The sequence below is a fragment of the Penicillium soppii genome, assembly GCF_028829465.1.
Source record: "Penicillium soppii strain IBT 18220 chromosome Unknown utg000005l, whole genome shotgun sequence".
Taxonomy (NCBI): domain Eukaryota; kingdom Fungi; phylum Ascomycota; class Eurotiomycetes; order Eurotiales; family Aspergillaceae; genus Penicillium; species Penicillium soppii.
The window spans coordinates 1,126,853-1,152,295 of NW_026643235.1; the positions used below are offsets into that span (position 1 = coordinate 1,126,853).

At 47.0% G+C, this 25,443-nt stretch overlaps 10 protein-coding genes across 10 annotated transcripts; 7 read left to right on the plus strand and 3 right to left on the minus strand.

The window, feature by feature from the left end:
- Positions 1–284: 284 nt before the first annotated feature.
- On the plus strand, positions 285–5,582 carry N7529_005856 (uncharacterized protein; the record flags this gene model as incomplete). The annotated part of the gene is made up of 1 exon (XM_057241383.1): positions 285–5,582. One exon carries the CDS (start codon positions 285–287, stop codon positions 5,580–5,582), a length of 5,298 nt encoding a protein of 1,765 aa, XP_057096742.1.
- Positions 5,583–6,018: 436 nt separating this feature from the next.
- On the plus strand, positions 6,019–6,267 carry N7529_005857 (uncharacterized protein; the record flags this gene model as incomplete). The annotated part of the gene is made up of 1 exon (XM_057241384.1): positions 6,019–6,267. One exon carries the CDS (start codon positions 6,019–6,021, stop codon positions 6,265–6,267), a length of 249 nt encoding a protein of 82 aa, XP_057096743.1.
- Positions 6,268–6,607: 340 nt separating this feature from the next.
- Positions 6,608–7,699, plus strand: N7529_005858 (D-hexose-6-phosphate mutarotase; the record flags this gene model as incomplete). The annotated part of the gene is made up of 3 exons (XM_057241385.1): positions 6,608–6,850; positions 6,919–7,248; positions 7,313–7,699. 3 exons carry the CDS (start codon positions 6,608–6,610, stop codon positions 7,697–7,699), a joined length of 960 nt encoding a protein of 319 aa, XP_057096744.1.
- A 312-nt stretch (positions 7,700–8,011) lies between these two features.
- N7529_005859 (putative choline transport protein) lies at positions 8,012–9,767 on the minus strand (the record flags this gene model as incomplete). The annotated part of the gene is made up of 3 exons (XM_057241386.1): positions 8,012–8,859; positions 8,910–9,538; positions 9,589–9,767. 3 exons carry the CDS (start codon positions 9,765–9,767, stop codon positions 8,012–8,014), a joined length of 1,656 nt encoding a protein of 551 aa, XP_057096745.1.
- A 3,590-nt stretch (positions 9,768–13,357) lies between these two features.
- N7529_005860 (uncharacterized protein) lies at positions 13,358–14,073 on the plus strand (the record flags this gene model as incomplete). The annotated part of the gene is made up of 2 exons (XM_057241387.1): positions 13,358–13,409; positions 13,532–14,073. The coding sequence occupies 2 exons, from the start codon at positions 13,358–13,360 to the stop codon at positions 14,071–14,073; spliced, it is 594 nt and encodes a 197-aa protein (XP_057096746.1).
- Positions 14,074–16,112: 2,039 nt separating this feature from the next.
- N7529_005861 (uncharacterized protein) lies at positions 16,113–17,153 on the plus strand (the record flags this gene model as incomplete). The annotated part of the gene is made up of 1 exon (XM_057241388.1): positions 16,113–17,153. The coding sequence occupies one exon, from the start codon at positions 16,113–16,115 to the stop codon at positions 17,151–17,153; it is 1,041 nt and encodes a 346-aa protein (XP_057096747.1).
- Positions 17,154–18,005: 852 nt separating this feature from the next.
- N7529_005862 (putative MFS multidrug transporter) lies at positions 18,006–19,956 on the plus strand (the record flags this gene model as incomplete). The annotated part of the gene is made up of 3 exons (XM_057241389.1): positions 18,006–18,706; positions 18,760–19,006; positions 19,060–19,956. 3 exons carry the CDS (start codon positions 18,006–18,008, stop codon positions 19,954–19,956), a joined length of 1,845 nt encoding a protein of 614 aa, XP_057096748.1.
- Positions 19,957–20,224: 268 nt separating this feature from the next.
- On the minus strand, positions 20,225–20,702 carry N7529_005863 (huntingtin-interacting protein K; the record flags this gene model as incomplete). Its single annotated transcript, XM_057241390.1, has 2 exons — positions 20,225–20,338; positions 20,397–20,702. The coding sequence occupies 2 exons, from the start codon at positions 20,700–20,702 to the stop codon at positions 20,225–20,227; spliced, it is 420 nt and encodes a 139-aa protein (XP_057096749.1).
- A 1,789-nt stretch (positions 20,703–22,491) lies between these two features.
- N7529_005864 (uncharacterized protein) lies at positions 22,492–23,022 on the plus strand (the record flags this gene model as incomplete). Its single annotated transcript, XM_057241391.1, has 1 exon — positions 22,492–23,022. The coding sequence occupies one exon, from the start codon at positions 22,492–22,494 to the stop codon at positions 23,020–23,022; it is 531 nt and encodes a 176-aa protein (XP_057096750.1).
- A 1,133-nt stretch (positions 23,023–24,155) lies between these two features.
- Positions 24,156–24,830, minus strand: N7529_005865 (uncharacterized protein; the record flags this gene model as incomplete). The annotated part of the gene is made up of 1 exon (XM_057241392.1): positions 24,156–24,830. The coding sequence occupies one exon, from the start codon at positions 24,828–24,830 to the stop codon at positions 24,156–24,158; it is 675 nt and encodes a 224-aa protein (XP_057096751.1).
- Positions 24,831–25,443: the final 613 nt, after the last annotated feature.

Genomic DNA, 25,443 nt, shown 5'->3' on the forward strand with positions numbered 1-25,443 from the left:
ATAGAAGCCAATTTCAGCTTTTCATCAAAGTAGAAACTTGTTAGATATCATTTCCAAAGGTTTTAGATATGTCAGTGCCTCGTCGCCTCAGGCATTGACACTTTACGCGCATCGGCGCGTCGGCTGAACTTAGTTTTCTCCAGGGTTTGATGGGCTTCTTGATTCACTTCCAGATGAACACCGCCTAAAAGTCATCCTAAGCCTAAACACCATCCCCACTTAGCAATGATCTATGACTCTTGCTATCTTTTATCCCTTTCAATTTGTGTCTGAGCCTTCGAATCATGGTGGAGATCCTATCTGCTCGTCCGCCTACACCTCCAAGGACAGTTTCTTCGCGCATCGTGCTTGACGAAACCAACCAGACTGCATCGCCACTGGCTGTTCAAACGCCCAAAGGTTCTCCATTCACTGCATTGGGCTCAACAGAACCAGGTCTCTCAAACCGCAGCTCGAAGCGAGTAAATTTCTCACCATGGCCTAAGTACATCAAACCGCCAACATTTGCTAGTGCCTCGAAAGCCGCCGACGACGTTAAAACCATCCCTTCTTCGACGGATTTAAAGCCTGCGAAATCGATCCTCAAAGCGACACAATCACCCATTCCCGTTTGGTCACCTAATGTCGACACATTCACCGCCGACTCGCTCGCTATGCTGCTCGAATCGGTCATCCAACAATTGGCAGGCGAGTCAATGAGCTCGCGACTCGATGCCTATATGCAGTTCTTTGGCGCGCTGCGAACATATGATGGTCTTCCGGCTGGTCAGGAGATAGCTGAAAAATTGAATCTCATAACCGAGTTCATTCAACGAGACGTGAGCCGGGACCTTGCAAATGCTGGGCCTCATGTCATAAACCTCGTCAATCAGGCTTTGAAATTATCGGCTGCATTTGTCTGGCATCCCCAGATATCGACAAAACTACCAGACGAATTCAAGATCTTTTTGATTGAACATTCCATCACTTGTCTCCATGAGGCCAAGGCCCCCAAATCCGTTTTATCACATTACATGTCCATAATATCAACTCAAAACTTCGGCCCTAAGGTCATGACGACTGCTCGGGTCACCCGTCTTCTCACGGTACTATCAGATATCACCCAGAACATTTCTGGCAACGCGATCGTCTCTCATCGATTGAACATCTACCAACGTCTTCTGAGCCAAGCCAAGCCCGCTTTTATATCCCAGGCAAATCTATGGATTGAACACTTGATTTTTGGCCTACTTCATAATGTGAAGGACACCAGGGAAAAAGCGATCGTTCTTGGCTTCCAGGTGGCTGCAGACGCCGGTTCAAGCCCTATACTCGCCAAAAGTATTCGCGACCTATTCGACAGACCACTAGAACATGATCGGAAACTTGTAATGGAGGTTCGCGAGCGCATGGCTCGCATGATGTCTACAACTGATAGTGGTGTGCATGTTCCTCAAATATGGAGTATCATCATTCTTCTCTTGAGGAACAAAAAATGGAATGTGGAACACTGGGATCATTTCAAAGAATGGGTTCTGGTGCTGCAGAAATGCTTCAACTGCAGCGAACCGGCAATCAAAGCTCAGGCAATTATCGCTTGGAATCGATTTGTCTTTGCTGTTGGTCCTAACGAATCAACGAGCCGCTCGCTACTCAAGATGCTGGGAAAACCAGTATTTTCACAGTTTGATCGCAAGAAATCCGACAAGTCAGGGTCGCCGCCTAGTCAACTTGCTCTGAACAGCTACTACAATCTACTGTATTACACCTTTCGAACTTCGGCTTCTTATCAGCACCTGGACTTGATATGGGAGGAGTTTGTGCTCATCCCATCTTCCGGCATCTTCTCATCAATGCCGGTTCTTGGAGATTGCCTCTCGAACATAGTATCGAATTTACTATGGACCACGCATGTCAAGGTTTGGACCGAGAGCCGGATAAACGATACGAACAAGATGGAGGCAGACGAACTTCCTACCGCCGATAGCCGATGGGTTCGATCCAGAATCTCCCCTATTCTCAAGGTTTTCGAGAACTTGTTCAAATCTTCTGTTTGGGTTAATGACGCGATCGGTACCTCCAACGTGGCACTGGCCTGGAATAGTCTATGTAACGCTTTGTCGCTGGCTTCCAGTAAAGAAATCACACCTTCAGGAGAATCGATGCAAGCTGTTGCCAGCGTTCTTGCATTGTTGCATCGCCTTTGGGTTGCTGGGCCGTCTTCTCTGAACGCCGACAGCCCCGATGTTTTCTTCAAAAGATTTCAGTACTTATCCACAACCATGATTGTCTCTATCGGAGGAATTCCATTCACCGAAAAACTTCTTTTGAGAACTGCGGATGAAACTTTCGTCACTGCCAGCAGTCCGTCACATCGCCACCCCCAACCAGGCACAAATCTCGACAGTCCCATCCTGCACCTTCTTCGGTCCATCAGCAGCATTGCTGGGACTATCTCTCCAAGCGAGTCTTACACGCGCCTAGTAATGGGCATCATTGAAGCAGCTTGCAACAGCAAAATCTCTCGTGGATCTCGTCTTGAGCTTCTGCAGCAGTGTGCGGAATTGAGCACTGCGGAGACCAGTGCTATTCCACGTGCTCCTTCATTGTCCGTACTCGTTTGGAATGCTACTTGTCAGGCGGCATCGAACGCTTTACAGTCGTTCCCTCTCGAATCTGCCCGTGCCCGTGATGGTTCAGTATCCCGCGACTATGACAATGTCATCAAGATTCTTTCTTTCGGTCTTCTGTTCCCATCTGCTTTCCAGGCGTGGTCTCATTTACTTGAGTCGTTCGTTCGTGTGTTACGAACCGAGAAGGGTAACCAAGCCATCGCCACGATGATCATAGAGCCTATGGCGGATCGTCTCATGCACCTTCCAGCTGGAGACACCCTCCTACCTTCGACGTCATTATTCAGCCATTCTTTGTCTATTCCTTTCCTGCAAGGGACCGGTCTAGGTATCGATCCTGAGGGCATACAATCCCTCGGTCATACTGTTTTCCCTCACAAATTTCTTGAGTCAATTACCCGAACAATGCACGATGCATACGATGAGTTTAGCAAGTTCCAGGTCTATGATCTAGCTGAGTTTATCGAGGGGTTGACTTCGTTCTTGGGATCCGGTGCTCCGCAATTTCAATGCCAGGTCCTTCAAAGCCTCCAGTCATCACTGAGCTTCTGGTTGAGAGACGAAGCATACAAGGTAAATGTTGAACGCGGCGTCGATGGCAGGATCCTCACTGCGTGTGGTGCGCTCTCGTCGGCCGCCCTCCATGTCTTGCAAACATCCGTTTCCCATGACCTACCCTCTTCCAAAAGCTTTGAAACCATTCTATGTGCTGGTTTGGAGTCGTCGAACATAAACACAGTCAAGAAGTTTGTCGAATTTTGGGGTCTGACCTTTGGCTTGGTGAAATCTTCTGCCTACCCGACCACTCTTTTGCAGGCTGTACAAACCGCCGAATCCAGGCTCCAAAGCGCGGCATTCCCTCCGCAGAATGGTCACCAGGACATAGATATGGTATCCCCGCCTCCACAAGATTCGACAGATCAGCCAATGAACGGGATCCCTCAGTTGGCTCTGTCGTCCTGTGGCACTCAGCCCAACTCCCCGTTGACAGCCTCCTCCAAGCTACTTGAGCAAGTCACTGAACCTCAATTACCGAGCAACTTCCAGTCCGAATATACCGATGTGCAGATTGATAATGACATCTCAGCGTCTCTCAAGCGCCGAAGCCATCGGGAGATATTCTCCATGATTGAATCCATTCAGTCGTCCTCGCCTGGGCCTACTCCCCGCAAGTTGGGCTTCAATACTCCTCCTCATTTGCGCAGACTTCAATCTGGTGAATCAGCTTCCGAACTTCTTTTGACGCCCACGCTAGCACCCACTGAACACGAAGAAGGGTTCATCGGTTCATCTCCTACTCCCGGAACAAGAGACCCAACACCCTCCATGACCTCTGACGCAGCTGTTCTCTTGCCCCACGGCATTCCCAGCAGCCAAATTACTGACCCTCCTTCATCTCCGCCCGAGATGCATTCTCGGAGCCCAAGTCCCCGCAAGGGGAGAAGTCGCTCGCGAGGCGAACGGCGAAAGGCGGCAAAGGCACGGAAGGCTCTTATCGGCAATTCAGGTCAACAATCAACGGTGAACAGCCCGGCCACGTCTCGCCTTGCCACTGAACACAACACGGACACCACCATGGAGGATGCCTCTGATCATGATCAGGACAAGGAAAACACCGACTCTACGCCTCGAGCAAATGGGACAACCTCCCGTAGACATCTTCGATCTGCATTAGGAAAAGACCCAGCGACAGTTCCAGAGCCTTCACCGGGAGAAAACTTCGATTCCCCTGGTAGAACCCCTGTTCAAAAACCTCGGACTGGCAAACCCAACTCAAGCTCCAAAAAGAAAAGGAAACAAACCAGCCCCCAGCCGGCCCAGAAAACAATCCAGCAAGCCATTGACATGCCTTCTGACTCCCATCATGAAAGTTTCATGGACTCCAGTGAGGAAACTGAGACACAAATTGCCTCACAGCTTGAACAGGACTTGGAACTGGCAGTCGATACAAATGACAGGGCTCAGGCGCAACGCTCACAACCTGCGGATGAGCCGTCTATGAAGAAAAGGAAGCGGGACGAGGAGGAAGTTCACCCACCTACAAAGAACGACCGGCGTCGCTCAACGAGATTGTCCAGCGTGAAAGACGTTGTCAACGTCGAGCCATCGGAGCCCGATGGTGCTGACTCGCAAACTCCTACTATTCTTACCTCAGGCCTCTCACCATGCAAATCACTATCACCAACTGCCACCCGTCGATCCACCCGCAATTCGCAACGACAAGAAGCGAGCGACAACACCCGACTCGGCCCGGCTGCTCCAACCCAACAACATTCTTCACCCAGGGGTCTGACAAATGACGACGAGACGCCCCGGCCATCCAAACGATCGCGCAAATCCCACTGTCTTGAGAGCCAGCCTGTCTCAAGCCCCGCACCAAAAAGCTCTCGGCGCAGCTCTCAAGACACCCCCACGCGTAAAACAAGGTCTCAAAAGCGCGCAATTGAGACCGAATCGGAATCTCAAGTCCACATCATTCCCTCTCCGGAACATGATATCCCCTCCGATGACTTGCGGCCTCCAAACGGCGATTTGAATATTGTTCCCGAGAGCGTCATAACTATGGAATCGGCAGCAGATCAAGACATTTCTCCGGTCTCCACTGAAGAAGCAACTGACTCTCAAGTTTCTCAAATGGGGCAAGGGACCAAGCCTGACTTGGTTAATGCAGAACTAAAAATGGATCTTGACTTTGACCTGGACACACGCTCAGAAGCGCAACCTACCGAAGAAACTGTCGAACAAACCACAAGTCTGGCCACTGCAAGCACCCAGACCCATGAGTCAACGCCCCCTCAATACCAACTAGATGTCAGTGAAGAAGGGATCACTCAATCCCTACAGAAGATCTTGGGTAATATGAAAACGGCGACCTTGAGCCCGAATGCCCTCCGCGAAGTCGACGATCTTCTCTTCAACATCCGTGTCGAAGCACATGATGCATCACAGCGACACAATACTTCAGCATAGCGAATGGCGTTTACAGCGAAACCTTCTGTTGAACATGATTTTTTATACTGTACCCCATCACATCATTATTCCCCACCTGCATCATACATGTGTTCATCACCTGAATCACAGCGCCATTGCACGATGTTATCTTTGGTAATGTTTTGTCCCAAATATCTTTTTGTCCATTCTGCTGTATTGTATCTTTTCCGCGGGGGTTTTCCGCGGTATAATGAACTCCATCATTGAACATTATTCAATTGTATTTTCAAATCTCATTGAGCTACTTGGTGGTAACTCGACAATACTATGGAGAGTAAAAGCCATAGTTAATCTCTGTGGTTCTTCCCGATGGGCCGGATCTTCCCATGTGCTACCTCCATGCTGGCGATCTCGGAGACCCCATTCTACGCACTTGAATGAACCCCAGCGGAGACGACGCTTTAGCAGTTATCCGATGCGTCTATTAGAGCCCGCTATCAACGTGTTGAAGAGTACTGCCGAAGAGCGACGAGTGCCTATCCCTGCAGTTGCACTAAATTACTCAATCAACAAAGGTGTACTGCCTTTGGTTGGTGTACACGATGCTGAACAGGCTGAGCAAGATATGCAGGCGCTTGGGTGGCGGTTATCTGGGGATGAGATGAAACGTATTAAAAGGGTCAGCTTCTGGGGACAGACGTCCTCGTTCCTGCAGCAGGATTAGATGCGCTTGATCATATACATATGTTGGTCGTTACAAATATGTACTTACGTAGTTGATGGAAACGTGTAGATAGTACCTCAACTTCTTAAAATGAACAAATCAGCACTATTCAATATTGATCCCAGAGATCTCCACGAGATGAATCTATTTTTCAAAAGTTTTTTTTTTCGATCCGAATTTATGAAACAGAACAAGAATGCAGCAATGCAGTTCAATTGACAATTCAAAGAACAAACAATTGGCGATCACAAATCGCCGCCGATAAGATTCCCCGCCAACTCTGAAACACATCAGCTGCTGTCTTTCTCCCCTCACTTCAATACAACATCAATACTCAATAATGGACCGCTCTAACAAGCCTTCCGCCATTGGGGTGGGTACTTCCCTCCCACAGCCTTCTCTCTCCATCCAGGACAACGTTATCGAAGCTTCGTTGCCCACTGGCCAGTCAGTGAAGGTCCACCTGTACGGCGCGACTGTGACCTCATGGAAGGCAAATGGCAAGGAGCAGCTCTTTGTCAGTGAGAAAGCTCATTTGGACGGCTCAAAGCCCATCCGTGGTGGCATTCCACTCGTCTTCCCGGTATGTGATGTGACTCAGGACTACTCCGCTTGTTGGGATACAGCTAACCACCTTGCTTCATTCTCCAGGTTTTCGGACCTCCACCCCAGACCCACGTTACCTCCTCTCTACCACAACATGGCTTTGCTCGTAACTCCAACTGGGAGTTCTTGGGCAAATCATCTTCGGAAGCGCCCGGAAGGGATGGCGACCGAACCGATCTCACGGTGAAACTGGATTTCGGGCTGTCTCACACCATGCTGACCGAGGAGTTCCGCGAGGCATGGCCATATGAGTTTGGACTTGTGTACAGTGTTACACTCACCAAAGACACATTAGAGACTGCGCTGCAGGTGCGCAATGAGGGCAAGCAGAACTTTGAATTCCAGGTTCTGATGCACACTTACTTGAACGTCGCGGTATGAGATGAAGCTTCCGGATTATGCGCTAGACAAGGTTCCACTAACATGGAAATACAAACAGGATATCTCCGATGTTCGTGTCAAGGGCCTCGAGTCCAAGACCTACATCGACAAGGTTCTCCAGGCGACTTCCCACGTTGAAACGTCCTCGGCGCTGCCCATCACCCAGGAAACCGATCGTGTCTACCAAAACCTTGACCCAGCCGTTCCAGTTGTTGTTACCTCGGCTAAGGATGACCAGCCTTTGTTCTCAATCACCAGGGAGGCTTTGAAAGATGTCGTAGTTTGGAACCCGTGGATCGAGAAAGCCAAGGGCATGGCTGATTTCGGACCTGATGAGGCTTATAAGAACATGATTTGCGTGGAGGCTGGCTCCGTCTCTGGCTGGCAGACTCTTGAGGCTGGAGAGGCCTGGGAGGGTGGCCAGAGTATCAAGTCCCGACTGTGAAGGTTGAGGCAGGACACCTTGCATCTCTCTTCACGCATATTAGTTTATGACCTCAAGACAACTGTTCCGAATGCCATTGATTAGAGTCGCTCATTCTGGAGCCATGTTTGATTACAATCTCGTCCTGTAGGTTTTAATGATTCTGAGTCTAGCTATGAGATCCACTGTATCGTCTTCCATACTAGTGTTCTATGAAGTTGGAGGTATAAATACATTGCTCGATAGACATGGTCAAATTATTAACACAGAGCCAGAATATCACAACTCCCCACCCGCATTCATCTTTTCGACATCTTATCATTCGTTTCATCATCACAAATTCCCATGCTCAACACCGGCAATACACGAGTCGCCCACGACGTCAATAAAAGAGCGACGACCCTGTTTGCCTTCCTGGAAAGCCGCCAAACGCTCAGCAGCTTCAAAGCTGTAATGAGGACCGTGGTACTGACGTCGCCCACGGAACACCCACCAGAAGGCAGTGATTGCCATCAAGCCCACAATGATGACACTTGTGTAATTCATGTTCTGCACCGTAGTCGGTAACACGAAGGGGAAGCAGAAGAAAACAACAGTCACCGAAATGTAAATCAGTGAAATGATATTGACCATCATGCCAAGTCTTTGTCCCATATAAAATGGCCCGGGGACCATATTCTGGCGGCCGGACAGGACATGCGGGAATATAGCTCCGAAATAAGACAGCGAGCTCAGCACAATGAACGAAGAAATGAGTGCTTGGAATGCAGTCGTGCTACCGATGTATATACACCCCAGGCAAGTGACTAGCGCACTCATAGCAACTGTTGCACGCACGGGGCAGTTCAGTGTCGGGTGAACCTCAGCGAAATAGCTTGCGAATGGTGTCGCATTGTCGCGTGCTAAACTCCACCACATTCTACCGCCGGTCATGAATGTGCCGATTAATGTTGGGAAAGTTGCGAGGAAGAGGACTGCAATAAGGCCGATAGCACCTGCATTGGAGCCGGTTGCTTGTCGGTAGATCTCGGCTGTTGGGAAGAATCCAATTGTGCTCGCAAAGACGGCGTCAAGATCTTGAATGGAGTAAAAAAGGGCGATCAGGTAGACAAATGAGGTAATGAAGGACGTGAGCATTTGGAGCATGATGCCTTGTGGGACTTTGATCTCGGGTTTGGGTACTGATATATTAGGATTAGTTCGGTTTCCTCTTGTAGTGAATCTAACATACCTTCTTCCGAAAGATGACTGATGCAGTCCGGCACACCGACTGCAAATGCTGCGTTTAACAGACCAGTCATAAAACAGACCCCGTCGGACCATCCGCCTGTCTTATTGTGATACTCAGTCCACACTTGAGCGTTGCTAGCGTGCTTCTTCGGCATTACCGCAAGAACTATCACAGTAGTGACTAGGCCACACATAGACAAAATGAGAGAAATGCGGTTGATGAGCGGAATTAATCGATTGCCAAAGCAGACAATAGCACAGCACATCCAATTGACGATTTGGAATACTACAAATACCTGCCAGGGGTGCCACTCAATATTCGGGTGCTTGAGCAAGTACATCGCGACGCCCTCATTCCCTAACATAGAGCTCATTGATGACGCAGACAGCAACCATGCGCAGGCGTTGAGATATCCGGTAAAGAAGCCCACCTTTCGGCCTTTGTTTCGGCTGACAACCGATGACCAATAGTATACGCCGCCCGCTGAGGGCATGGATGAGGCGAGTTCGGCGAGAGAAGCGGATATAGCTGTGTAGAAGATGCTGACCAAAATCAATCCATATAGAACAGCCATCGGACCGCCATTTTTGAGAGCAGCAACGATTGTTCCTCCTGTTGAAGCCCAGGAGCTTGGCCCTATTAGTCCAATGGATATCGACACCCAGAGCAACATTCATACTTAGCAATGATAATTCCCAAACTGGTCAAACTCCACAAGCTAAAATTTCTCGTCAGCTCTTGCTTATGACCAAGTGCTGATTCAAGTCGTAGTTCGTCCATCGTGGCGTTTTCTTTCAGAAACTTCTCGTTGTCCCGAGGGACCTGCCTTGCGCTCACCACCATTTTGCCGTGCGTCATGGGGTATAGCAGCGAGGTTCAAAAAAAGCACAAAGCCATTATAATAAATGAATACAGGACAGTGAGGGGAAAGAAAAAAAAAGGAGAAACGCCACCCTACTAGGTTTGACAGAGCGTAATAAGTACAGGGTGCACAGGAAGAATCGGGCGAGTCGCAACCCAGGGAATATGCGAGGGTCGATGTCCTCATGGCCGCCACGTGTATTGGAAGATCTGCATCGAACATTTTATGCGAGAGTGACTTGTCTACAATTTTCTCCGAAGGAGAGCAGAATGCTTGTTGAGGCTTGACACATTGAGGTGCTATTGGAAATAGCGTTGTTTGTGTAAAGAGGAGAGAAAAAAAAAATTGCGTGCAGCTGCGTCTAATCGATTCAATTGTAATACAGTCTTCTTTTTTATTGGATTAGTTCAAATTAAATTCTCCTGCCAACTTCCTAAAAGGTAGATTTGAGTGATGCATCGCAGCTCACGCAAGGGGGTTGACCCGGTTTTAGGGTTAGTTGGGTGTCGATCGGGCGATCCGATGCCCAGTGGGCAGGCAGCCTTGGGTAAACTTCTTCAACGGCCAGGACTGATTATCCTTGTTACGATATTTGGAGAATATGGCTTTTGGTGTTTCAGCCGATTGTGGTGTTACTGAATGTTTGCCTAGTGTGTAATCTACATTCTAGCGTTGTCAGGGGTCTGCTGCACGGCATTCGTTTAGCTTACACAATGCATGCAATCGCGATCCCCTTGTTGATGGCCCATATGGCTTCGTGTGATCTATCAGATGTAGATTGTGGTACACGCACTAGTATGGACGCGGTGCTGTATACAGTGCTGTATACCGGGAGGAACCAAGCTTTGATCTTTGGTTAATGTTTTTTTCTCCCAAATATGTTATGGTCATTCGGGATATACTGTGGTGCAAGAGAAATCATCATTACATCAATACTCCATGGCTTGATATTTTCACAAATAAAGATGATCGCAAGAAGCATAAAAAAGGTTTGTTCAATATGGCAAGCTATATCTAAGAGGAAGAGGTCGGTATGACCCCCCTTCAGGACTCCTTAGCTCACTAGAGCCTTCAAATCGTAGATCGGAAGAGCCTAACTTGAACAGGGCGTCTTCACTTTATCCCGACCAATACGGTGATTAAAATTGAGACAAGCACTCTCCTTGGTTTCATATGGACAATCAACACTGAAGGGAGTACGAACCCCTGTAATCTCACTGACGGCATATCTCAACATCGCAGTAGAGAATTCTCCATTGATAATTAGCCAGACGTTCCGCTTGAAGTAATCATAGATCATCAATACTGCTCTGGAACATGACCCTGGTCTTCCTCCTTCAAGATAGGCTTCTTGACATCCAAAAGCAAGTGACTGATGTGCCAGAAAGGGAATGTGTTCACTCAAATGGCCAATAGTAACCTTGAGAGTTCGGGATGCGGGCAAAGACGCCGTTCGAGATCAAACCTACAATGTGCAGGTTCACGCCATTGGCGAAGGAAAGAGGTTGTTCAATCGGGCTCTGAAACTGGGCACAAAGTCTCCAGTACATGGCTATAATTAAACTACTGTACGATTAGGTGGACTCTCTTCCGTAATCTTCTTCTTATCGCTGCGAGCGTTATACTTCGCCTACCAGCATTATTGCTCGCCATTTGTGCGCCGATGGGCGCCTTATGCGCGCCATCTTCATGTTATTCTGTCGCAATTTACAATTTCGCGTTGTTTTCCGGGCCATGCGCCCGTTTGGGAAATTATCCAAAAGACCGTTGGTGATACCACATGTGAATACCACCACCGGGTTTCCCATATATATGCCTACCTGGTATCTCAGGCCAGTTGCTGTAGCTGTGGCAATTTTCTACTTCAGCGACTGCTCGTGTCGTCGAACCTGGCCACCTTGTCCGTGGCCAGACTCGACGACACGAGTACTAAAAAGGAACAAGGCAATGTAGCGCTGGGCTCTAGACCTTCTTTGTAGATCTTTTGTATATATTGATACCGGTATAAACAATAATTACAAATGGAACGTAGGAATACCATACTATATCAACCTTGTCTAAATTTAAAATAACTACGCGCGTGCCTAATAAGATCAAACCCATCACCCAACCTAGCAACAACCAACTAAATGATACCAACAGCCTCAATAGGGCGTCTACTACGGAGTAGTGTCTCAAGCAATGGCTATCTACTAACTGTCTTGCGTGACTCGGCCCCAATAGTGGCGTTTATTGGGTCATCGTCCTTGAATAAATGATTGATCTGCTTCTTAGCAGGGCGACCGAGTGACGAGTTTAGCTTCGTACCGTTGCTTCTATGATACCGCTGATGCAAGCTCCAGGAGCGCTTCCCACGAAGCCTTTCGTAAAGGGGGCCCCTTCTCTTCATTTCTTCAAAATTCTACTAGGCCGGAATTCAACTATAAAGACCCGACGAACCACCAACGATCTAAGCTTCTTTGTTATAGTCATTTCTTAGCCCTTCTCTCCGATCATAAATGTCCGCTATAGTGACTTTTGGTACGTTCTTTATGCTGATATACTAATTGCTTAAGCTACTATTCACTTTAAAGACCCTGAAAAACTTCTTTCGACATTCGATGGGGTGGAATGTAGTGTAAATGATAGGCTTACATCTCTATCACCTACTATTATAAGGTTCCCTATAGAAGCGAGTTAGTTAGATAACTTGTAGGATACTAAATGCTTTCTACTATGGCTACGAGCATTCTGAGGGTTCGACGCCGGTTTCCCAACTTCTAAGGTCGCCAAACGTGCCAGATATGAAGCGAAAGGCGCGACAGGGCTAGTTCTTCTATTTCAAAGTCCGTGTTTGCTCGCAACTAACAAAAACGAGACACAGCGGTGGTATTGTGGATATGCACAACGCAGAATCCTTACGAGGCATGCTTGATTCTTTTGTTGAAATCTGTGCCCCAGAAAAGATGACCACCAAGATTCGCTGTGTCGTTCTAGGATCATTGGCAATGTAACACCTGACGATATGCACGGCGATGGTGTGCCTTTAATGGAATCCGTGGGATGCGCAATCGTCACGGCTAATCTCTTGTAAATAAATTTGGATCATTTCTTCGAACCAAATATAGGTGACGGGGACGGGGCTAAATTGTCAGAGCTACACCGGACTGGACAAGAAGCGTATGCTGAGAGGCGAGAATTCTCTAACAAAAAGGAATAAATGTGGAAAAATGGGATGTTTGCCGGAGGGGATATTTTTACCGAAGCTGTTAAATTTCTAACCACACAGGTGGAAAGTCCAAAGAACTGGTGACCATCTGCCACGCGGTCTATAATCTGGGAGAAGGGCATATTGGAACCTTGGAATATCACCATATTATTCTTGATTGCGATCTTGAGCAGCTTGCGGCACCATAGTTGAACAGTTGTTTGCAAGTTACGAAAGTAGCATTGGCATATCGCGAGAGAGAAACATCGGAAGAATCCCGTAGGTTAGTTAAGATTTGCACAGATCAGCTTGGGTGTCACGAAGTAAATCATTGAATCATATGTCATGTGTCATATCTTATTCGGTATTATGATACTTTCAGGGTTGGATAGTGTTAGGATGAATTGGGCGAAATCTCCCAGGTTTAGGTCATACGATCACTATCAAAACTGTGTGTTTTCACATAATGTTTTTATAGCCTAATATATATATTGCCACAGGCAAATAGCTATCGCTACATTTGGGTATGACATTTTACTAACACTAGTTATACTGTATCAAACATATCTACAGATTCCCTTAAAGACAGATTAGCTCCTAAAGTCACTAAGCATGCCAGATACAAGGCGAAAGACGCAGAAGGACTGGTGGCCCAAGGTCGTACTAAGGCTTTCCCTCAGAAGATGACCACTGAGGTTCGCCGTGCTACCCTTGAGATTATTAGCGAAACACCGTACGGCCCTCCTATCAGTATAATAATTCTCAAGAGATACGTAATCATTACGGTCCGAGTCCCAGATATATGGGCACTCGATCTAGATCATGGTTTGAACCTAGATGAATATGAACCTGACTGGCTCAACATGCCGCAGGCTGAAAGGCCGTATGCTATGACAGAATGGCGGAAGATCAACCTATTGTTTAGCATAGAAGATATTTTTACCAAAGCTGTTATCGTTCTCGCCGAGAATGGGAAATCTCCCTATTGGTCTCTAACCTCCTGCGGCGTGGTTGATAACCAGGGAAGTGGGGATCATGGTTGTAGTAGTCTTAATCATATTTGCGATGTTTACGACGCCGCGGCACCAAAGATAATTCAACAGAAGCAGCGTTGACCCGAAGGATGAAATTAGGATTAGAAAAGCCAAAAAAGTCTGTTAGGGTCTGCACAAAGAAGCATGAGTGGTGTGGAATACATCCAAGATTGGTACCACATGTCCAAAACGTCTATTCTATAAAGCGGAGTGAGAAGTGAAAGAAGACCGAGATGAGTATCATGCGTATTGCTCGTATCCTGTGTTGTCGATGAGAATGAAATCAACAAATGTGCGCTCAAATTAATGAATGGTATAGGCTTTCAGTCCGATCTCGATCGATTCGCCACTTGGTCAGAGGGATAGAAATACCGTCCGCCAGTTCTGAGCCGTTGAACAGACCCTCCCTTTGTAGGGTAAAAGGCTCAGATAATGTGAGCCTTTCATTTATATAGTAGTGTGAGGAGCTACCTGAGCAACGAAGACCAGCATTACTCATCAAGTTTGCTCATTTCTGTGTGTTGTTTCAAAAATACCCCTATATTTTGGTGGAATGAGCCAATTCTGGCGAAAATCATAGATGCTGTCGCCGCGGTACTTCGCCAGAAATACCATAAATGGGTTCAATGGAAAATCTGCGAAGTATTGGGTACTCACATTCTGTGAAATAACAAGAAAGATTAAGGACTGTCTCGACGATCAACCAGTGATTCTTTTCTTTTTTAGATTGCCTGACTCCGCAACAATACCATTATCTTCTTTCCCTGCGAAGATTGCCTTTATTGTTCAGGGATGAGGCCCCCGCGGGAGCTGTTATTGAAGTTAGGCTTGAATCACCTTGCAGATCAGCGCCTCAAAATGCCCAATCAAATTAACGCCAGGCTCCCTCGCATCCACCTAAGCACTATGGAATTTGACCTGTCAACCAGTTTATTTCTGCTCGAGGCGCAACAATCACAGAGCTATCGACATCGTGCATACAGTCGAGTTGACACCAGAGGCTCGACAATCCAATTATATAATGCCGATCAAGTATGCCCCCCATGGACTAATGTTTGGGTTGCACTAATTTCGCTTAAGCGATCCTTTTCCAGACACCGTGCATGCATTCATGGACGCCGCTCGAACTTGCGCAACGTCAGTAATTATCTGAATCATGGTGCCACAAGGAGCCTTATCGACACTCTGGTCTAGTGGGCAAAAAGGCTTCCAAGACAAACATAACGAATGCGACCGGCAATGAGAAAGAACCGCCTCTTCCATTGAGATCTACATTCCAAAGTCAACTGCCATCGATGTCGGTTGGCGCTTCGAGAGAGTCCCTTGCATGCACGTCCCCATTCTTCCTTGCTCACTAGCGAAAACTCCAGCCTAGCACTGGCATCTCACAGGCCAAGACGCATGACGCTACAGTCCTGAGACTGGTGGCCAGCATTACTACACACACTGGCTCGGACTTTGTCACTCTCACCGACTCGGCACAATAATCGCTCTCGTCGGCGCAGTAGCCCAGTCTGAGTAAATCTTTTTATTTCTAGACCTATTCGAGGAGCAGGTAGACAAGCCATGTGGCCCAGCCATTCTTATCACTGATGCTTTTCATCAGGTCAAAACATGCTCTCCATTTTTTCCTTGCTTTGGTCTTTCATACATGGCTAATTCGAGTGAGACTGCGTCGATAATTTGAAGCCTACTTAGTCGAGGCGCGGATTGCGCTGTCCAGCACAATGGGCGACGTGTCTCCCTCTCCACGAACGCTCTTCACAGAAGCTCTAATATTTTGGACAATTGGACTTGCTATTTTCATAGGAAGAATGTGAGTTTGAATTTGATAGAGCTCGAAGTTGAATTATGGCTGATTGCCGAAAAGTGCAGCTCGAATCATTGCCAATGGATCGATTAAACGTTTGTTTGGTATGGTCTCTTAACTCTCTGACCTGATAGCCGTCTGCTTACGAACATTTATCATCAGTGGATGATTATGTTATGACATTGACATTTGTGAGTTCAAATATGACAAAATCCCTCATTGTTCACGACTGATTGAGTCTTCGGTTTAGGCGATCTATACCACCCTTCTTATACTCATTCAAATCTCGGCCCGTTACGCAACAAACCTAATGGACCCGAAGGACTACTACGAAGTACTGATTGACCCCAAACAGGTCACTGACCGGATTTATGGGAGCAAAATTGTCATAGGGTTGGAGCAATGCATGCTATTTTCGACATGGGGGGTCAAAACATGCATGTTGATGCTTTACTGGCGAATCACTCGAAACTTGAAATCAAATCTGTACATCAAGATTCTTGCTGTTTACGTGGCTGTTGGATTTGTTGTCATTATGGTCACATATTATGCAGTATACTGCCGACCATTCTCACAATACTGGGCTATGCCCGTGCAGAATATGCAATGCGCTACATACGCACACTACTCGATAACGCAAGCGGTCTTCAACATTTCCTCCGATGCCGCGATGCTCGCTATTCCAATTCCGCTCCTTATCAAAGCTCAACTCAAACGCCGCAGAAAGATAGTCCTGATCGGCATCATGAGCCTAGGCTTGTTCACCATCATCGCTGCCATCCTGAACAAATATTTCAACTTTGCCGCTCCACTCACAACACAATACCAGCTTTGGTACATTCGCGAAGCCAGCACAGCAATTTACGTTGCAAATCTCATGTGCTGGTGGCCCCTTCTGCGCAAAGTTTTCGGTCTCAGGGCCTTCCAATATAACAGCAACCGAGGCCGGCGGCCTGGAAATCAAATCAACCAAAACAAAAATAGCAGTGGCGAGCACTCCAACAGCTCACAATCACGGCCTTCGCACACCTTCTCTCGCTCATGGAGAGCTCCTTTTCGTCGATATATTAAGGATGCACAGCCCAGTCTACATGGTGCCCCGCGATCAAGTATGGAAGCTATCAATCGGTCGGATAAACAGTTCATGAGCGATATGCATCGTGTCGAAGCTGTTTCATTGGAGACCTGGAATCAGAAGGACGAACTTGGGATTGAAAGCTCCGCAACGCAGGACTATCTAGATTCTTTTGATCATGATAATTCCCACGAGCTGCATCAGGAAATCATGCATTCCGAGGGCGAGTACAGTGCCCAAATAGACACCAAGCGACACACACGGTCGCCTTGTTGACAGAAGAATGCGTGTACGTCTTCGTGTCATTTTTTCTTCTGTAGATTTGTATACAACAGCCTTGTGGCTTTTAGGGATGTGGGGTTTGGGAGATTCTATCATACCCGGTGCTTTTATTCTATTGTTTCCCTTCATATTTCTATTCTCTTCAAATACATGTATAGCCTTCCAACAATGCAAGGTTAATGCCAAGTCAAAATTACAAATGCTATAGGCTAAATGCAATCTGTGTTGATCAGTCAAATCTCACTTAGGGTAGGTTAGCGCAATAGTGAATCGTTGCTTTGTCGATTACCCCAGCTTTCGCCCCGGATTTGCAACGGACCCATGGTTGATATTGGTCTTTGATTGTGACGGATTAGGCTGGTGAAGTTTTGAATACGAGTGATATTCTCAATAAACTGCACCTATGGTCTAGTGGTAAGATGCCTGTTTCCCATTTGATTATGACTCCAACAGGTGGCCCGGGTTCGAACCCCGGTGGGTGCATTTTGCATTTTTTTTTTTGTTTTTGGTCTATTAGGTATGTGGTATAGAGAGAGGCTACGTACGCTTCTGTACGTGTTGTTAGGTCGAGGGATGTATTCTATCGTTATGCTTTCGAAGTAAAATCTTCATTGTTGTGGCCTCTCGATACTGAATCTCACGGTTAAGTCGGCAAGACTCCGCATGAGCGCGCAATGTGGGGGAAAATGGTGTCATAGGCATTTTTCATCTCATCTTTTTCAAAGATTTCGCCTTGAACCGGATCCAAAAAAGAAAATAACCCGTGCCAAGACTCAAAGAAGCAATAACACAGTCTTGTAATTCCCCGGCATCGCACGACAGTTTCCCGAATCGGGATCTTTGTTGATGGGGTCTTCTCCGCATATCCAAGGCACGGGCCTACACCGTCATGAGAACAGGGAAGATGCTCAAAATCTTTCTGAATATGCCTCCGAATTGACTGTCGATAATTCAGAATTATCGAGCATCGATGGCGATAGCGATTTCGAGACTGAAGATACTGCAGTCTTCGAGGGTGACCCTCCGCCCTTACGGAGATTGGAGGCCGCTCCGCTGCTAACTTCAGCTGATGGAGATGATAGCGATCATGATCATGACGGCGTGCTTGAGGAGGCTGAGGATCAGAAAAAACCTGTAACCTGGAGCTCGCTGCCGCGGAAAGGTCAACTGGCAGTTTTGACTTTTGCGCGCTTATCGGAGCCCTTAACTCAGACTTCCTTACAAGCGTATATGTTCTATCAGCTGAAATCTTTTGATCCCTCGCTACCAGACTCCAAAATTTCAGCGCAGGCGGGTCTTCTTCAAGCTAGTCTGACCGCAGCGCAGTTTGTTACAGCTATGTGGTGGGGACGGCTTGCAGATGCTGAATGGATGGGTAGAAAAAGGGTGCTTCTGATCGGATTGATGGGAGCTTGTCTCTCATGTATCGGGTTTGGCTTTTCCCGTTCCTTTGCATCTGCCATGATCTTTCGAACACTGGGCGGAGTCCTGAACAGCAACGTTGGAGTGATGAGAACAATGGTGGCAGAAATCATTTCTGAGAAGAAGTAAGCTTTGTCATTCCTCCAAACTATAGCTATTCGTAAGGCTGACAATTTAGGTATCAATCCCGAGCATTTCTGCTTCTACCAATGTGCTTTAATGTCGGTGTGATCATTGGACCTATTCTAGGTGGCTCCTTGGCCGATCCAGTTCACAATTTTCCACAATTCTTTGGTCCGGGATCTTTTCTCGGAGGTAAAGAGGGGGTCTGGTGGATGCAGCGCTGGCCTTATGCCCTACCCAATGTTTTGAGCGCGATATTAATCTTCGCCTCGGTACTCGCGGTAATTTTTGGCCTTGATGAAGTAAGATCACATTCAGCCCTTTCACAGTGCACCATTTCTGACAAGAAATATAGACACATGAAATTGCACGTTATAAGAAGGACTGGGGTCGGAAACTCGGGAAGCGGCTCACAAGAGCTCTGACTCGGAAACCACGACATTACCGCCCCCTGACACGTTCGAGAGATGATGACTCCGTTTACCTAGACGGTAGCGTGGGGACCTGGTCTACGCCATCAAGCCCTGCCCGCTCACGCATGCCGGCCCGACCACACAAACGGCCAGGTTTCCGCCAGATCTGGACTCGCAACGTGCTTTTGACTCTGTTTGTTCATTTCTTGCTAGCTTTCCATACGAGTGCCTTCAACTCTATGTCGTTCGTGTTTTTGCCCGCACCCCGTGCCCCCGAGGGCTCTCGAGAGGGTCTCTTTCATTTTGGCGGTGGACTGGGTCTTCCATCATCGCGAGTTGGATTTGCTACTGCCATTATTGGCTTCATTGGCCTGCCGCTCCAAATTTTCGTGTATCCCCAGATACAAGCAAAACTCGGCACGCTCAAATCATTCCGCACGTTCCTGCCTTTCTCGCCTATCTCTTATATTCTGATGCCCTTTCTGGTCATCCTCCCGCGCATACCATGGATTGTCTGGCCGTCCTTCACCTTTGTTGTTAGTTTGCAGGTCATATCACGGACGTTCATTCTCCCTGCTGCCATAATCTTAGTGAATAACTGTGTCACAGATCCATCTGTTTTAGGCACGGTGCATGGGGTGGGGCAGAGTATTACGAGTGCGGCTCGGACATTGGGCCCACTCCTTGGAGGTTGGGGTCTTGGCCTGGGCCTTGAATATAATATGATTGGAGCTGTCTGGTGGGCACTGGCTGCTGAGTCTCTTGTTGGCTGGGCTATGCTGTGGAGTATACATGAGGGCAAGGGAATAGAACGAAAGAAAGACGAAGAGGAGGAATGATGGACTTTTTGATCTGAGTGATCGATGCATCGCACATATAAGTTTCACATGAGATTTAACTCAAATATCATGTCTTTGAAAGAGTTGTGGCTTTTAAAAGCAGAAGGAATCATTGTTATTTTGCTGAAGGGGAACTGCGTTAATTATATGGAGAGCTTTTTCATCCGTCAACTAGCGCTATTGTAGTGTTTTCCTGTCTTATTAAGCCTGCGATCATCGAATCATAAACCATAGAAGCGCATCTCCAGCTCTGTGAGTATTCTCGACATTACACCCGAATAGAGGGGGGTGCAATGAATGCTTTGATCGCCATCGTAACATCACCGTCATGCACTTTTAGTAAATCAGTAGCCTTCGCTTTGGTCAGATCTAGATGATCCACCTGTCGGATAAAATTAAGTTAGTGTTCATCAAAATATCACCAAGACTATAATCCTCACCAGCAAGGCAACATCAGCCGAAGCAACCTTAACCACCTTTCTCTTGGCCGCCTCTTGAGACTTCCTTGCAGCCACTCCATTATTATTCGAAGCTTGTCCAACAGCTATCTCAAGTCGGCTCATTGCTTTTCCCAGAGCTTCCTGGCTGGCAGTGTCCGGTGCCCTGCCGGAGGCACCCTCCGTTACGATCTCATTTGTTTTGAGAGAGGAGAGGGCGGCGGCCGCTTTGCGATCTTCGGCATTCGAGGGAAGGGGTTTCTCCACGTTATTTGGATCAGCTGCTGCGGATGGGATGGGATCAGACATATTTGCTTTGAAAGAAGCAATGCAGAGGGGAGGATTGTGTTTTTAGACGCCACGCCAATTTGGACAGTCGGTGACGTAATTGTTTGTTGGGTTGGGCGTTCAGGCAGAACTGAACGGGAAGTAAGTCAAAGAACCTCGATTTTGCTTTCTTTTGCTTGATCTTTTTTTACCCTTGACAGCTTGAAGCTGTCTACATGTCTTGGCTCAATAAACTGACCGGTTGATCGCATCTCCACTTGATGCTCCACACTTCCTTCCCTTTCCATTGTCAATGTACAGTGTGGCAACGCAAATAACCTGAATTTTAACAATAATATGTGGATAATTCAGCTTGAATATGATGAGTGGTGGATACTGCGATATCTCATGGAAAAATGGAAGAAGAATGATGATGGAATAAGTATCTAAGTGGTGGCCTCAAAGCTCATTTACATGAGCGTGGCGAGAGGGCAAACATGTTAGCAAACAGAGGTGCATAATGCATCAGGATATATATTGTGCATTGCCTCTAGAAGTACATCGTGGAACTCGATCCAAGTTGCACCAGCAATATATCCCTCATTGATGCTCCAAGGCCTTGATGAATGAAAAGGAATGGTCAGCCCTATAACGATTCTAGATGGTCGAATAGGGTGCATTGATGGAAATAGCTTACATGCTGTTTACTCTTGGTATTTTGTTGCTTTACTGGACTTTTTATTTTGCTTTCTTCTACATAAGTCACCTCTGTTCCGAGGTCTGAAACCGGAGAGATATTGACTGTTGTAAAGATTGAGCTTTATGCAATTGGGGATTTTGGTAGGACTCGCTCCCTCTGCTGGCGTCTACCTCATCATGGTTATGAATGGCGTAGGCATATTTGTCCGAACCTGTTATGGCTATCTCGCAGATCGCTATATCGGGCCTTTGAACTGTTTAATTTATATGGGTGATACTTTGCGTTATTATGATATATTGCTGGATAGAGTATACCATCTAACAGGGCTTTGTGTATCTGCTGTTTTTCATGGGATTGCGATCTCTTCAGTGATGTGCGTTTTTACGAGATGTCTATCTTCCTTGACAAAGGATCTAAGTAAGATCGGTACTCTTGTTGGCATTGTGCTTACATTGGTGATATTCAGTCCCTTAATTGAATCCGCAATTGCCGGCGCATTGGTTGCGCATGGAGGCTACGTTGCTGCGCAGGTGTGGGCTGGTAGGCTTTTTATTGGTGGAAACGATGGCTTTGATAGGTGCAAGACTTTTGGTATCGGGATGGAAATTGAATGTCAAAATATAAATCAGTAGCTAAATACCGAAGTTTTGTGTTTGTCACATATTGCTTTAGTTGTAAAGGAGCTCATTTAGAACAGGACACACTGATTACCACCTGAGCTACTTGATAAGAATTCAGGAAATATAAACAGCATGGACAATAGCCTTTGTGAGATAATGCTTTATTTGTCAGTCAACCTTTTCATAGTTTAGTTCACTAAGCCTTGGTTGTCGTTTTATTCTTGCTACAAACAATGCATTAGTGGTTTTGTAAGCCAAAACATAAGGATGAGAATAATCACATTCATTGTCGCTTCTTCACCGAAGCAGTCATCAAAAGACCACCCAGGTAATTGTGGAAAGACCTAAATAGCCTCGTTCCCTCGACTATTCGAGTTATTTTTTCCAATCAGATATCACTTAAGTCTTCGATATCATTTCCAAGCCACTTATAACCATTTTTTAAACATCCCTTATCTTTGTTCTCAGCAGAAAGTCCCACTTTAGGTCGACCTATCTCTATCTTTTCACAATGCCTCAAACCAGCATCCACCCCCAGTCAAATGCCGTGCCAATCTGGGAAACGGCATACCATGACGCATGGCACCATTATCAAACCATATTCGATGAGACGCTCGCGATATTGCACCAGGCTGATGCCTCCTTCAAAGAGCGCGATTTAGTTATCGGAAAACTAGGTCAGCTGACACTCCAAGTTCACAAGGCCCAAAAGGCAGGATTGACCATGTACAAAAAGGTTCCCGGCTGCAAGACAGTTTGTAATCACCCCGCTGATTACTTTACTTCTGGCTTCCCTCGACGCTGCCTGGGGCTTCTCCAGACCTTGCATCTTCTGACACAGGGATTGATGGGTAAATTACACAATCAAGACCGAATCCCTGATAACGTGTCTGTCTTGGACACACTGATGACCCTTTGGGGACCCCGGTTCCCGAAGACACGAGAGTTTCCTTTTATTTCTTCTATTCTCTTTTTCCTAGTCTTTAGTCAGACAATACAACTACAATGGCCTTTCTACGATTTTACTCTTACGATACCCTGACGTTATGTCTTAAATTGATAGATGTTTGAGGAGTGAATGATATATTATACCTGATCATGATTCTCAATTCTAAGGCTCATTCCCAAACGAGGAATCTGAACGTGATGTGCAGCCCTTTTTCAACCACCCGCTTCCCTAATCTTACATATTCCACAGAGAAAAGATGCCGGATTTTCGAACTATGATCACTGGGTCCCACAAAGAAGAGTATTAAAGACAGCCTACAAAGCTTTTGCTAGCTTTTTATAGATATAAATCATATCATCATACTTTAAGACCCACAACCTCCAGACTACCATTTCTATATGGTTGATAGATGGTTGACAAGTTTTTATATCATACCTGATTCTAATGCTCGGTTCTGGGGCTCCATCCAATTTCCAAATGAACGTGAACGTTGACCAAAGCGTTTCTCCTGCGGCAATCTTCGCTTGCTCCATGGTCTGCTTTTACTTACGCCGTCTTTATATCTCCATTCAGAATGCGCTGATCAGATGTCTGATGCAACACGCGGTCTAAAAATTCTCGGTCTTTACTACAACAGATATCACGAGGTTGAATGAGAACCGATGACTTTATCATACGGCTTACTGGATTCGGCGAATGATTGAGGTGATGATATGGCATTCCAAGGGACAGATGACCCCCGTGTACAAGGTTGTGTGGTATTACGGGAGTAGGGCGTGGGTTGACGATATGCGACAAGTGAGAGTAGCGAAGGCTCTGAAGTCGGTCGGTGGAGTTTCGTTCATGATCCTGGAGTCTTTTGCTAATGATTTATTCTAGCTAGTTGAAGTTGCGACTTACGCAGCTTGGTCAGGAAACCATAAGCTGGAGCTCGATCAGCCTCTATTCAGTCTTGTCAGTTGTTCCCTCTACGTAAGGCACATTTTGTAAAACCCACTTACGCTGTTGACTTTAGACGGACACTATGTTTTACTTCTCGGTCGATCAGCCTAAAATTAATAGAAATAAACCAGAGCTCTAGAAGCAGCCCATCAAAATAACGAAATATACGTTGGGTTATCAAATTAAAAATCGAAACTATTATTATATCCACTGACAGATCATATATTCAAGCATCTCAAAATTCCAAATAGGAAGTCCAAGATAAAAGAAGCACCCGTATTACTCTACAGGGCAAGGGCAAGGGCCAGAATACCGGCAGCACCGGCAACACCCATAGCGACACCACCAGTAGGGGCGGGGGCACCGCCAGTAGACTGGGAAGAAGAGGGCGAAGCGGAGGCAGAGCTGGAAGAAGCTTCGGAGCTGGATTCCGAGGTAGAAGAGGAAGTCTCAGTGGAGGTCTGTGTGGCAGTGGCAGTGGTGCTGGCACCGGTGGTTGCGCTGCTGGAGCCGCGGCTGAAACCGCTGCTAGAGCCAGTTTCAACGGCAGTGTTGGAGCCAGTCTCACTGGCAGTGCTGCCGGCAGAGTCGGTCTGAGTGGCGCTGCTGTCAAGGGTTGACGAGGCGCCAAGGACTTCCTCATCAAAGTTGGAGGTGGCCCAGGCCTTCACGCTGCTAGGCAAGGAGTTGTACCAAGCAGGGTAGGTACCGGCGGCAGCGGCACTAACAATGGAGTCGCGGGAGGAAGGATCCATGATGTCGCTGTACCATGAGTCTGGGATGGCAGTTGCCAGGACGGTCAGGATGGAGGAAGGAATATCGGCGAGATCGTAAGAATCATCGCTATAGGAGGAATCATAGATATCGGAGTAGTCCGAGTAATCAGAAGTGGAATCTGCGGCAGGGGCAGCCAGAGCCGTAGCGGCGAAGGCAAGAGCAGCGAAAGTCTTGTACTGCATTTTGAATATGTAAATTGGTATGAACAGTGATCTGGATAGGGAAAACAAAAACAAGGGGTAAGCTAGAATAAATAGTTCAGCCCAAAGCCTGGATTAGAAAGGGCAATGGGGCTCTTCAGGGTCCGGACCCATGTTAGCCTCAAACAGACAAAACCCAAAATGGCTCTGTATTTAGGTAGTCTATACCACTTAGCGTAGAATTAGGCCGGTAGGCCAAGTTATGTTCGGTTAGCCCCGAGACATGGCCAATCAGTCTCGGCGGGTCCTCCCTTAGGGCTTATATAGTCGGCCCGATCTAACCATGTTTCCTCGCTAGGCGCGCACTCCGATGGGAGCTAACTCCGCCACGTTCGACACGAGCGCCATGGCTCGCATTTATCTTGTTTTCCCTTCAGCAATAATACCTACCAAGCCCCTTTTTCATTCCCCGTGGTCCGACTTTTTTTTCCAAATTTAGAAGGGTTGCCTTCTGATGCCAAGTCCGGGGTACTAGTGTGGAAATCTTGCTTTGAGCCCCTAAATTTCAAAATGAAAATCGGGTTAAAAATTCTGATATTGCCATGGCCTTCAAACTTTAATATCACTGGGTCCTATTTAATAGCCTCTTGGCATT